Raw genomic sequence first — 13,994 nt, 5'->3', positions numbered from 1 at the left:
CTCCGGAGAATACGGCGGACGCTGACGTTCCCACGACAGTCGGTTCTACGTTACCGGAACGACCCGGATTTATATCCGGCCAAGGTATGTTACTTCAGCAGCACTCCCAGTATATGTATGGGGAATGTTTATGCTGCTACAACAACAACAACAACAACGGCGGATGCTGAAGGACCTCCCATTCGAGCTCTTGCACGACTCTTACAACATGGGGCCTGGCGTTGTCGTGAAGGAGTATGGTTTGGCCATGTTGATCAGGTGTAGCTGGGCAATGTAGGGCTCGTTGTTGACTGTGGCATTCTTTTTGAGCATTTCTCAGTGCACCCTGCCCTCCCAGTTGTACCGTGGTACATGTGCACATTTTCTTAATTTCTTCTAATTTCCATCCTCCTTATGTTCATACACACAACCGAAACACAGGTATGTCTTCTATATACAAATTAAACACAGCGAGAAAATGTCCCACCCGATCATGATTACCTTAACGAAAGTAGTGAAAGTTTCCCTTTTTGGCTGTTAAGTTTAAGCCCAGCCGACGTAGTTTTATTCACTACAAATCCATCGAGGCGTGCACACGTATAAAAAAAAAAAGGGAGAAACTAGCATACGCAAAAACAAAAACAAGAATAAATTGGAGCTATCATAATTTTTGGAGGGATCATAATTTTTGGTAAGGCTCTTTTCCACCGACATTTTTCGTTAACACATTTTAAGTAAATTTTAATACAAGTATGTATATGCGTATATACTTTCACCTTACAGAATTTCTTCAAGGCTGTCGGCCGTCAATATTCACTGCCACATCGGATTCATCCACACCTAGGCGTACTCTCATACGTACCATAGCATTATAAAAGTTTTCAAAGTTTTTCAAAGTTCCAAAATTTTTTTTTTTAAAAACCAGTGTTTTGTGAAAATATGTACATATATGGGTTTAAGCTAACTTTTTGCGGCTCTTTTTGCGGTTCTTCGAGCGGTTGTTCGAGCGGTTCTTCGAACGCCTTATATATATATTATATATGTATATATATATATATATATATATATATTGTACATACAATGATTAACAGTTGTTAACAGTTAAAAGCCACAGTTAAGAAAAAAAAAAAGAAAAAACAAAAAACGAAATGCTTTTGAATTAAATTAAAATCGAAACTAGTGAATAGTTATTAAATTTTTATGAATTTTGTGAAAAAACTTTCAAATCATGATAGTTAAATAATTTTTGTTTCTTAATTTTTTTCGTGTGCATATATGTATATATGCTAACATTATTAACTTCCCTCAACATAGTTCTTTGCTTTTTTTATTTCCTTTACAACTTTATAAATATTTTATAAATATAATTTTTTTAAATGGAACAGAAATCGAATTAAAAGAAAAAAAAAAGAATTTTAAATAAGTGAATTTATCATAATAAAGGAACAACCTAATATAAATTAAAGCACACAAAATCTAGCAACAACCACACAGCGAGGAGGCCTTCTACGCATCGTTGGACTGCTATGTCGACACCAATATGTAAGTGCAATTGCTAATTCTTTATATTCTTTACTTTATGTTAATATTCACTCTCCCGCTCATTTAAATTCATGTAGAGGTATGTATGGAAGTATAGTATGTAGCAATTTGCAATAACAATTTTTTTTTTGTTCGAGAGCACTTATTTATGCAGAATAATGTACATTCATACGTACATATACATACTTTGATCTTTTCGGTTATTCCATTTCGTTCCTTTTGTTTCCTTATGTACATACTTTGAATATTATTTAATATATTTTTTTTCGGGTTAATGGCCACATATATATATTATAGAAAATGTTGAGGTAGGGCAGTTTTAGTAAGTTAATGTACACCCACAAAATAATGTTAGTACGCCATTGTTTAAAATATACTTATTTTTGATAATTTGTTAATAAATATTGTAATGAAAATGATTTACTAGATTTTTTCATAATTTTGGGTCTGATTTCGGAGGAAGTGTAGATGCTCTAATGGGGCTTTATTTACATATACAAAGCCAAGGTAGGGTGGGTATAGAGCAGCCACACGACATACACTTGCGCTGCCAGGCTTAAGGATTCCTAGGCCTTTTAGGACTGTAGGTGGAAGTTACGTATGTTGGCAGTTTTTTTTTATTTTCTCCGTGTGCAATTTATTTAGTTTATCTTGTGAGGCGATAGTTATGATGGGAGCTTGGCTCTGCTGCACAAGCGAGTGCACACGGCGCAGTGACAGACCATCACCACAAGCAGGCCTACCAGAAATCACCTATGGTCACATAACACAGTCTCACCAAACACATATCATGATCTTCTTTGGATAAAGATCCAGCTTGACTCTCGGCTGACTCTCCAGTTTGGCGTATCTCCTGGAGCCACCTACTCCTTTCTTTGCTTCATATTGATGTATAGGCACCGTTTCTTATCTACCGTCACCATTTCTGACCTCGTGTAGCTCACTGGCGGGCCAGGTGCTAAGAAGCAATTTGAAGGCGACTTTCTTTGTATTTTCGTTGAGCTCGTGAGGCACCCAGGCTCCCAATTTTTCGGTAATCCCCATTGAATGAAGGTAATTGAGAATACTTTTATGATCGCAGCTAACTTTTTCCGCCGATTCATGACGGGTTTGGCAACCGGTCTCCTTCTAAAGTGATTTGAGACGTTCTTCATCGAATTCAGAAGAGCTTCCGCTGCGGGACGTTTTATCGACGTCAAAGTCGCCATTTTTGAGCTTTGCAAACCATTTCCATGCCGCAAACTCGCCTATGACACCTTCTCCATACACATGGCAAATATCCGGGGCTGCTTCAGCAGCTTTTTGACCTCGATGAAAAGCAAAGAAAAGCAGCTTTCGAAAATTTTGATTCTTGTCTCTTGGGTATTTCATTTCTAAGTCTCAAAGCGAAAAAAAATTAAATAACTCAAAAATACAATTATCATAGTTTTGTAGTGCAGAAAGAGTTATATCGAATGAACACTTACCCTTTGCCAAACAGCAAACAAATCGTTGTCAAATAAAAGAAAATATAAAAACGATATGAACTTATTCCCAAACCCAATACTTTCATCACTTCAATGGTATCGAGTTGCTTGCACAGATTTAGGTCCGGTATTAGTAGTCCAAGTATTTATATGCGCTGAGGCATTTGTACGAAGCGCAGCTTAAACCTTCTCCGCGAAGGTAGCGTTACCAACGCGACATTCCACCTTACAAGTTGTTATATTTAAAAAATAATATGCATTTGTACAGCTATGTTATGTATTATGTCTTTATTTTAAATATTATTTGCATATCTTACTTCAATGCCGCAGAGCATACCAAGAGATAGACTATAAATATATTCAAATATAACCTTTTCCTTCCTCTTGCCCTCGGCTTTACATCATTACTACACGCTAAACTGTATCAAACTAAGCACAGAATTATTACACTGTTGTTGATATTGAATGAAATATTTTAATGTGTTTTTTTTTGTGTTTTTTGAAAATAAGAAGAGAACGGAATAATTGATTTATGTTGTCCAATGTGCTCAAAAGCACTGTGCAGCCATATCGTCGGCATCAATACCCAACATTGCCAAATCATTCAACTCCTCCTGTCTACGCATCTTCTCGCTCTCCGTTGGCGATGGCGGCGGCTGTGGAATATCATCTAAGTCGTACACGATATTAGCAACATCGTCCATTGATGCTTTATTCGCAAGCGTTGCATCGGGCATGGGTATATCACTGGGTGCGGGTGCGGGCGCAAAGCTTGTTTCTTCTATGGAATCGTTTGCATCGCTTGCTAGCTCCTCAGCTGGTTTGACAGTAGTGGAATTGAAGATAGGTGTGTTGTCATCACCGTTGACCACCTCCGCTGCTTCCGGCTTCTCAACGCCTGCAGTCTTTACTACTTGTTGGGCCGTACTTGCATCAGTTTGTGGTGGCGGTGGTGGGGGCTGTACTGCGGCCAAATCAATGTCAGTAGCATCTTGCGATGAACTATCTGCTAGTGAAATCGATGTGGTTTTAATGCTTAAGTTTGCTGTGACTGCTTCAGGTTGCAAAGAATTTGTGGGCTTATTAAACACCAACGGTTCGTTCATGCTCATTTGTGAAGCTTCATCCATGCCAACCAGAGAGGTTTCTTCGATGGTAACCATATGTATACCTTCCTTGACCAGATCCTCTGGCTGCATTACGGGCTCATCGGTAATTATTTGTGTTTCGCCTGTAAGTGGTAAAAGTGAGTAAAAGGTATTAACTAATTTTTTTCAAGACAGAGACGGTACTCGTTTTCCCTACAACATTATCAAACTCTACCTATGCCACTCCTACTGCAATAATTTACCTGTTGATTTTGCCTTTTTCGCAGCCTCTGCTTCCTCATCTTCTGGCTTCTTTTCACCTGGGAATATTATGTTGAGCGCCTCTTCGAGATCTTTTGGTAATGGCCCTTTACGTGGCAAAGGTCCATCGGAAATGGGCCGTGGCACACAGTCTTCACTCTCGGCCACATCAATACCCGGTGGTAGTATGTCTTCAGTAACACCAGGAGGGTTGGTGTCATCTGCCGCATCTGTCACTCCAGCTACCGCTGGTGGTGGTGGCGGTGGCGGCGCCTGACCCATCAAATTTACAAACTGTATTGGATCTGGCATTAACTCCTCATAGTCCATCATCATGCCAGCATCGGGATGGAATGGCGGTGCATTGCCGTATACATCTTCCATCATAGCCATTTGGATTTGTGCTGCGGTGGGTGCAGGCGGACGTTGCGGCGCAAAATGAGCAGAGTTGGTTTGTTGACTATTGTCGCTTGTATAGGTTATGGTGTTCTCAGCACCACTGCCGCTGCCTTCACCTTGGCCAGCAGTTTGCTTCTTGAAAACTGGCATTTTACCAATGAACGGTAATTTCTTGCCAGTGACTGCAGCTGCGACCGGAGCTGTGTTGCTTGTTTTGGTTTTCTTGTCGGTACTCTTTTTATCTTTCGATTCTGTAGTGGAACGCTTTTCTCTATCCTTGTCCTTTTCAGGCACACGCGGCCTAAATTCGGCATGTCGCACAACCGGCTTTTCAATACGACTGCGACTTCCAGAACGCGTGCGCGAACGAGAACGTGAACGACTGTAGCGGCGCCGACGATCGAAAGAGCGACTTCTAAAGAGAATGCAAAACAAAAATAAAATTTTATTAAGACTCTTATGAAAGTAAAGTAATTTAGATGTACCTTCGTCCACGTGAGCGTGAACGTGTGCGCCTTCTACGACCCATTGGCGAACTAATGCGTCCGCGACTGCGCGAGCGACTACGTGTGCGCCGCAAACGTCCCCGACCACCACCACCACGTCCGCCACCAAAGACGGGACTTCGCGAACGCCGTTTGCGATCGCGCTCGTTGCGATCATTTCGATCTCTGTCACTGCGATCACGATCACGATCACGATCGCGGTCACGGTCACGTACACGTCGATCTGCCGGAACGTCATTATGACGTATCGAAGCACCGGCCGGTGTTGTGGATTCCTCACGCGGTTTATTCTTTAGCTTTCCCTTCAACTGCTCCAACAATTTCTTTTCACTCTCGCTTATGACCGGTTGCACGGTGTTCCATTGCTGCAAAATGGCATCATCATGTTTGTTATCCGACTCCGCAACAGCTGTGTGATGTGCTGTGGCTGCAGCCTTAGCGCTACTATCTTGCGCCTCAGTCCATTTACTTAAACGACCTTGATTGGCCAACAATGCGGCGGTAGCATTAGCGCCACCAGCTGCAATCGCCACTGCACTGACGGCATTACCGCTCAAATCGATGTTAGATGACGGTGCAGGGTGAGGAGCGCCGGCTTCGAGACGCATACGTGGCGGCGGTGGTGGTGTATCCTCGTCAGCTTTCGTTAAGTCTTGTTTGCGCATTGCCACACGTATCGAAACGGCAGGATTGGGATTATCCAAGCTTTGAATGATTATGGGCGACGATTTGATTTTAGATTTGCTAGCCTTTTCGCTCTCCGAAGACGAAGAATCACTAGAGGTCGATGTTGTGGCAGCATTCTTCTTGCGTTTCTTGGAACGCTTGTGTTTTTTCTTCTTATCCTTTTTGTCCGAACTGGAAGGAGTGTAAATTAAAAATTATCAGCATTTTAATTACACTTTTTTTTAAACATAGTTTTTCATGCCGTATGGGTGACAAATAAATAAATAAAATAAACAGAAATAAATCGGGCAGCGACTAAGGAATGCTGCTGAAACACTAACTCCTGAGCACATATAATAAATTGAATTGTTCCTTCAGTTTTGGTAAACATTGGGCATTTTCGGAAATATATATAAAATTGGCGCGTACACCCTTTTTGGGTGTTTGGCCGAGCTCCTCCTCCTATTTGTGGTGTGCGTCTTGGTGTTGTTCTACAAATGGAGGGACCTACAGTTTAAAGCCGACTCCGAACGGCAGATATTTTTTTTATGAGGAGCTTTTTCATGGCAGAAATACCCTCGGAGGCTTGCCATTGCCTGCCAAGGGGCGACCGCTATTGACCGCTATTAGAAAAAAACTTTTTTTTCATTTTGGTGTTTCACCGAGATTCGAACCTACGTTCTCTCTTAATTTCGAATGATAGTCACGCAGCAACCGATTCGGGAACGGCGGCGAAATATCGGAAATATACCACTATTAATTAATTTTCACATCACCTTCGGGCAGAGTAAGGTAAAAATCGCTTCCACATTGGCGTAGGACTTTACTGTGCCCTGCCAGATCAGTTTCTTACTTATCATTGTCGATGTCATCTACTGACAAGTGAAAGGGATGTGCTCGTGGAAGGAAAAGGTGGTGATCGGTATTCATGGGATGAGAGTTGGCAACGGTGGTGTTTGTCGCTCCTTGCCATTTAAGGTCTACCGATGTTGTTGTAATAGCATAAAGCTGTCCCCAATAATTTTTGGGTAGCACGACATTGCAGTTGTTGTAACATCATAAATGTTTTTATTGGGAATGCTGCTGCAGTTCAGACTTTGGACAATAATTTTTCGGGAAAGCCGTTAAAGCTAAATTTCTTAGACGAATATAAGAAATTCAGGGGCCGCTAACTTGGCCAAATATTCGATGTTTTAGTTGTTCTTGTAATATCATAAACATTATCCACATTTTTTATTGGGAAAGCTGCTAAAGTATCGGTACTTCAACTGACAGCGCAACGAATGATATTTCATTCAAGTAATTGTTCTCTGACATGGCTTGGATATGGGAGGCTTGAAAACCCCTTTAGCTACTCACAGGCGAGTTCGAAAAGGCAAGCAAAGTTTGCATATTCTCGCTTTTGACTTGCTTGCGCGCGTTGCAAATAAGTTTATACTTTTTTCTACTCAAAAATACAGCAAAAAGGAGGAGCTCTAATGAATAATGGCATTGGCTTAATATCAGTTACTCACCTCTTCTTCTTTCGTTTCTTGACTTTCTCTTCCTTTTTGGATTTTTTAGTTGTAACACTCTCAGCAGCTGTAGTTGTAACGGCTGTGATTTGTGGCGGGAGTGGCACAACTTTGCGTTCATTCAGAACACGTTGACGATCGGCCAACCAATTAACTTCGTAGTGTGGATTTTTCTCCAAAAATGCCTAAATGAAAATGGTGAAAAATAAATATACCAAAATTGCAAGGAAATTAGGAATAAACTGGGTGAAAAAAATTGTTCTGAAAAAATGGGGTTTTCTTCATGAAAAAAGAATTTCGTTCTTCATAAAAAAAAACCAAAAATGTATGAAAAAAATGAAGCACTTACGTTGTATTTACTAGCATGTAATTGAGATTTTAAATGAGTTGAGGCGCAATGCAAATCGCCCATCCAATTGTTGCACAATTTACAAAACCAAGCTGAGGCTGGTATGAAGAATGTGAGACCGCGTATAGGTGTACGTTTTGTTGGGACATTCTCAAAGGTTGGAAATTGCTATTAAAAATGGAAGAAAAAGTGTAAGTGAAATTAATTAAAATAATTTATGTAAATAAATATATTGTGGATTTGCTGCAAGACAGTCTAGATATTCGGGCCTATAATATTTTGAAATAACAGCGAATTTAGATTTTGAACTCATTACTTTAATCGTCCGACAAATTCGAAAAACTAAAATTTTTGAGCTATTCGAGAAACTAAAATTTCGAGTTAACGGGAATTTTAGAATTTTATCTCATAAATAAAAAACAATCTTTCGAGTTATTCGAAAAACGAAAATTTTCGAATTATTCGATTAACTAAAATGTCGAGATAACGCGAATTTCAGATTTTTAACACATAAATAAAAAAATTGGCCGAGTTGTTCGAAAAACTAAAATTTTGTGATAACGCGAATTTCAGATTTTTAACTCGTAAAAAAAATTGTCTGAGCTCGAAAAACTAAAATTTTCAAGTTATTCGAAAAACTTAAATTTCGAATTTTAGAATTGTAATTCATAAATAAAATAATTGTGCGAGTTATTCGAAAAACTAAAATTTTCGAGTTATATGAGAACCCAAATTTTCAAATTTTAACTCACAAATAAAATAATTGTCCGAGTTATTCGAGAAACTAAAATTTCGAGTTAACGCAAATTTAGAATTTTAACTCATAAATAAAATAATTGTTCGAGTTAATTGAGAAACTAAAGTTTTCGAGTTATTTGAAAAACCAAAATTTCGAATTTTAACTCATAAATAAAATAATTTTCTGAGTTATTCGAGAAACTAAAATTTCGAGCCAACGCAAATTTTAGAATTTTAACTCATAAATAAAATAATCGTGAGTTACTCGAGGCTTGCATCAAACTACAGTTATGTATTATTGATTTTGCTGGGTCTCCGGGTACTTACGTCAGTCACCATATCTATGTGCCAAGGCGTTTCAATGCTTTCCCGATCCATATGCTCTTTGGAGTGTAAGTGATTTAGGTAATCTTTTGCGGTTTTCGGAAATACATCACACGTTTGGCACCAATGCATTTCGGGATCATAAAACACGTAATTGAAACGTTTTTTCTCATCAAGGCTAAAATTGGAAGAGAAGAAAAAACCTGATTTGTAAATGGTTCAAGAAAAGGGAAATTATTAATGTTGAACTGCCGATAGTTTATTTAAACAGCAATCGGCGTCCGAGTGCTATCAGCTGCCTGCTGGTGTATCCGAACTTTTCTTGATCGTCATGTCAAAAACTATTGTTTTTTTCAGAACATTCATACATATGCACATTTTATATATGCGCTTGGACACACTAGAAGAACTTGCAGGCGCGAAAAATATTCACTGCATTTCACTTTTTCCAGAAGGTTGTATTTAATTATAAGCCCAACAGCGTATTTAATTTTATACTTTTATCTCAATGTACTTACAATTTTTCATCTTTTGCTTTGGCGGCGCCGACCTGGTCGCGTTTTAAACCTTCCTTCGCTTTGGCCTTCATCGACTCTATAGCTTTGTTCTTCAAACGTTCTGGTGAGCTATCATCATCATCTTCCTCCTCGTTCTCCGTTGACGTTGAACTGGACGAGGAACTCGTACTGCTGCTGGAACTACTCGACGAGCTGCCAGATGAAGTTGTCGAATTTTTACGCTTCTTCTTGCGACTGCGTTCACTACTACCACCGACATTTTGCTGCTGTTGCAGCTGTTTTTGTTCCTTAACATGTTTTTTATTAAAATCGTCCTTTACACTCTTATCGCTCTCGTAACATTCCTCGTCTCTTTCCAAATTTTCCTCTCCAATAATACCAGTTAGCATGTCAATGACATTTTCGATCGTGTTGAGTTTCTTTTGTATTTGATTCTAAATGGGAAAGAAAAAATACGAAAATTAGCAAATACTAATTCAGTTTTTGAAATGCTTTAATATATAATTCATTTCTCTCATTTCTTGGCACGCAATTGTTAATTATTGTATAGAGTTGAAAACGGTGAACGACAATGGGCGGGCGGCCACGAACATCAAATACGTCTGATCACAGCCTGGTGGGGTGAGAAATATTCCAACGGTCTTGGTCGTCAATTTGGTGCTCACGATCCGATGTTATTTCTTCTTCTTTGTTTTACAATTTTTTACAATACAATTTCATAAATATAATATAATACCATAATTCAATACAAAGAGCCCTAAATTACAATTTTTATGGGTATACAATTTCAAACGATAAACTACAGATAAAATATTTGTTAAACATAACCTATACATAAAACAGAAGATATGTGAAAAAATATGTGCACAGCAGTCATTTAACACTAACATCAAGATCCATTTTTTCGATTTTTCCTGCAAATTTGCGCTTTTTAACCAATGATGAACGAGAAATACGAGATTGCACACATCTAAATTGTACGAAATCAATTGCTGCACAACTACGGTTGCATACACACGTATGCATATACAAATCAACGGGTACATAAGCTGTGAAAAATTTGTCATTTACTCACATAATCGACTTAAATACTTTGCTTACACACTAACGGTAAATAATTTAAGCGAATTAATCCATATAAAATGCTGCGTTAAAAATGCCGGAATCGCATAAAAACTTTCATATCAAAAAATACCGAAATGCATTTTGTTTTAGGTTCAATAAATTCTTAAAGTGCATGCTGCTTCTTGGTTGTGATATTTCGTTCACGTCATGGCTGTTTAGCGCACAACCACACTTACATATGTTTTATGTTTTTCAATGCAGCACATAAAAGTGCCCAGCAGAGAGCGTTCCGCTGAAGATGGTGCTCAATTTAGTCATAATGAAAGCAGCAGTAAGCAGTGCATGAGAATGGAAATTTAATGAGAATTTTGATTGAATGCTTGAAGAAAAAAGTTAAAAGATAATTGGTGTCGGTTTATCCGGAACTGGGATAAGTTAAACACACCAATGTCGTTCAGTACGTGGCTGACACACTTCGTTTCATACAAAGAGTTAATAATACATTTTTATTTTCCCTGTTACATTATAGGAAAATTGGTTGTACTGTGTGGAGAAAATTTGCGAATATTCGAAAATAAGCTTTACTGCTTCTAAGCGTTTTACGTACTAGTCACACACCTAATACGAATTAATTTTCCACTGGACTCCCCTTAAGTAGATATTCGTTCCAGCATTTGTTACACAGCATTTAACACCAAAATTATAACAAACAAAAAATATTTAACTTTATAATTGCGTGTGGCATAGTTTGACATACCTGTAGCTTTTCGTTTTCATCGATAAAGCCCTTTGTAGTGGGTGAAGGTGGTGCCCCACCACCACTGTGCAAATCTTTTCGTTGTTCCTTTAACATTTTTAATTCCTTACGTAGTAGCGATGTTTTCTTTAGATAACTGCTGCGTTGGCGCTTCAATTCGTCACGCTGATTCTCTGCTTCTTGTGCAACAGCTGCTACAAACATATGAAAATAAAATTAAAGTTGCATTAGTGACTTGGGTTCCACGATATAATATTTAAATGTATATTTCAAAAAATGCCTTTAGTGCATTTTCGTTTTATTTACGCTTTGGACAATGCAAAGCATTGATCGGTTGAGAAGTCACAACGCACAAATTAAATGGTATGTTGTGTGGATCGTTGATGCCCTCCTTGTTCCAAGGTTGTTGCGCTCCACCAGATCGTGTTGGGCAACATGCGGCACGTACTGGTAGAGGTTAAAGTTGTGCGCAGGTGCGTCGTTGATTTTTACCATTACCTTTATTATTTATTTTTTTTCTATAACGATTACAACACGGCTAGTCTATGAGTTTAGTGTAAGAAATAATGAGCCAGAAAAAAATGATGTAAATCTTGTGGTTTTTGAATTTTGTCTGATCGGAATGATACCTGTGTGCAACACCTAATATCACTAGCCGAGTGTGTCAAACGATTGTATGTTAAATGAATAAATTGATGTCAAATCGTGCATTTTTTTTTTTTTTGGTTTCGGGGTTTTGAGAGAATACACAACACGAAATAGTATAAAATTTAGTATGTTAAAATGGATTAACATAAAGGAGGCATACCATCATGTTTTGAACTTGATTCAGTAGAAATGGGTGCGGCTTCATTTACAGTTTGTTGCGGCACAATTTGTGGCGGTGGTATGGATATTGGTGGTGCCGCTGGAGGCGGTTGTTGAGTGATTTGCTGTAGCTGATTGGGATCTGGAGTTGGCATCCAAGGCTGTTGTGCATTATAAGCATCTACAAAATGAAAAATAATCCAGTATAAATGTATGAAATTGTAAATAACTGTATTATGATATATGTCGGTATTTGGGCGCATTTCTAATTGCATAACTTACCATTAGACCCCCAAACTGGTGGCGGCGGATAAGCTGCATTAAAGACAGGCGGTGCTGGTGCCTGCATACCATAAGAATCTGTTCTTTGTTGTGGCGGAAAACTTGCTGCTGGCTGTGGCGGCGGCACAGAATATTGGTTGTATGCCGTTTGGGCATAGGTATCACTTGGATATAGTTGTGGTGGAATAGCACCATACTGCGTTTGCGGTTGCGAGACTTGTGGTGGTGGCGGCGCATTAATGGGAAGCGGTGAACTAGGCTTCTTTTTAGGGGACCAACGATTACCACCACCACGGCGCGGTGATATGCTACGGCTGCGCGATCGGCTATTACTGCGACCTCGAAAACGAAAACCACGTCCCCCACCACCACGTCGTCTGTCGGGTGAGCGACGCATGTTGCGCCCACCACCTCCATCGAAACGTCGGCGGTCTGGCGAGTAGTCACGAAATCGATTACGGCGAGGAGGTGGGGAAGGAGAACGTCGTCGACGACGGCTACCGCTGTCTAAAGAGGGCGATCGACGGCCGCGTGATGGGGACTTACGTCTAGAGCGTGGCGGACTACCAGAAGGCGAACGACGACGACTAGACCGACTTGCTGATATTCTACTAGAGTCCTTTTCCATTTTGGTTTTATTGGTATCTATGGTGAAATTTTCTATTTCAAAATATATATGTAATATGTATATATGTATAAAAGTATATGTCTGAAAGAGAGAAGGTGCAACTCATTTACTAAAACATGACTTCAACTTCTGTTTTAGGGTTGCTTTTTCAGTGCTAACTGCAGTTCAGCGTTAAAATGATTAAAATTAAATTAAAGAGTAAAGCATAGTTAAAGTAGCACTAAAAATCTGGCCTTAGACAATTTAGACAGCCCTTCAATCATTTTCTGCATTTCGTACGTAACTGATATAACTTACCGTATTCTGCACCGCCATCGCTTTCTGCACCTGGCGGTCCCGGTGGTAATGTATTTCCAGTACCCAGACGACGATCCGCTGGTTGTTGTAATATAAGGTCTTCTTCCATTTTGCAACTTTACACTGTAATTAGCGTCAATAAATATATGCTCATATAACGCCTTGCTAAACAATTTTGCACTCTGTGCTAACGTCCTTGAGCCGGGTAGCTTATGACACTTTTGTTATGCACTCTTTTGATGTAATAATATGTACACAAAAACAATTTTTTACCTAGCTCCACGTTGTCTAAATATTGCCGTCTGTTTTGTCACACTTTTTATAAGAGAAATCTAATTTAATTGCTTTTCAATGCTATCTGAAAAACTTTCAGTCTGAAGCGTGTAAAATTTTTCACAAAATTTGACAATCATGCATCATTCATATAGTTTTAACAGCAATGAGCTTTATGTTGTGTTGAGTTTAATAGTGCAGAAGTATGGTCAGTGACAGTTATATTTTAGATTCACAATATAAATGCAGTGTTGCCAACGCCAATAAATCTGAGTCGGTAGGGCCAATATCAAAAGTCGCTAACTCCATCAGGGGCGGATCCTAAATTTCATTCTGAGAGGTGCACAAGAGGCCAGCTGCGGACTTAGAATTTTTAGATGAATAATAATTAAACCAGTTTTACCAACTCTACTGAAATTTGAGATCAACGGAAGTTAGTTTCAATCTCCTGAAATACTGCTTTTTTCCAGAGGTAAATCCATCATTTAAGCAAACTCAAGATAGATTTAAATGTTTTATATTAAGAGTATATTAA

At 39.0% G+C, this 13,994-nt stretch overlaps 1 protein-coding gene across 4 annotated transcripts; it reads right to left on the bottom strand.

The window, feature by feature from the left end:
• Positions 1-3,256: 3,256 nt before the first annotated feature.
• Positions 3,257-13,661, bottom strand: LOC128858862 (zinc finger matrin-type protein CG9776). 4 transcript variants are annotated; one of them, XM_054095398.1, is made up of 12 exons: positions 13,460-13,661; positions 13,187-13,309; positions 12,262-12,921; positions 11,981-12,160; positions 11,173-11,366; positions 9,351-9,784; positions 8,836-9,010; positions 7,771-7,938; positions 7,422-7,606; positions 5,221-6,099; positions 4,339-5,150; positions 3,257-4,218 (listed from the first exon to the last, which is right to left on the bottom strand). In XM_054095398.1, exons 2-12 carry the CDS (start codon positions 13,293-13,295, stop codon positions 3,536-3,538), a joined length of 4,479 nt encoding a protein of 1,492 aa, XP_053951373.1. In that variant the 5' UTR covers positions 13,296-13,309; positions 13,460-13,661; the 3' UTR covers positions 3,257-3,535. The 4 variants fall into 4 exon arrangements, with proteins under 4 accessions (XP_053951373.1, XP_053951375.1, XP_053951376.1 ...); XM_054095400.1 differs by having other exon boundaries at positions 11,173-11,363; XM_054095401.1 differs by having other exon boundaries at positions 12,262-12,906.
• Between the last annotated feature and the right edge of the window lie 333 nt (positions 13,662-13,994).

This window comes from Anastrepha ludens, chromosome 3 (genome assembly GCF_028408465.1).
Source record: "Anastrepha ludens isolate Willacy chromosome 3, idAnaLude1.1, whole genome shotgun sequence".
Lineage (NCBI taxonomy): Eukaryota > Metazoa > Arthropoda > Insecta > Diptera > Tephritidae > Anastrepha > Anastrepha ludens.
This window is presented reverse-complemented; position numbering and strand designations above follow the sequence as displayed.

What these genes read in the sequence shown, in the direction of transcription:
- LOC128858862 (XM_054095399.1), bottom strand. Translation starts at nt 13,295, where the DNA reads ATGGAAGAAGACCTTATATTACAACAACCAGCGGATCGTCGTCTGGGT. An exon ending in ATGAAAACGAAAAGCTACAG is followed by an intron (nt 9,785 to 11,172) that starts GTATGTCAAACT and finishes TTTCCCATTTAG; the next exon opens with AATCAAATACAAAAGAAACT. An exon ending in ACATAGATATGGTGACTGAC is followed by an intron (nt 7,939 to 8,835) that starts GTAAGTACCCGG and finishes CATTTTTAATAG; the next exon opens with CAATTTCCAACCTTTGAGAA.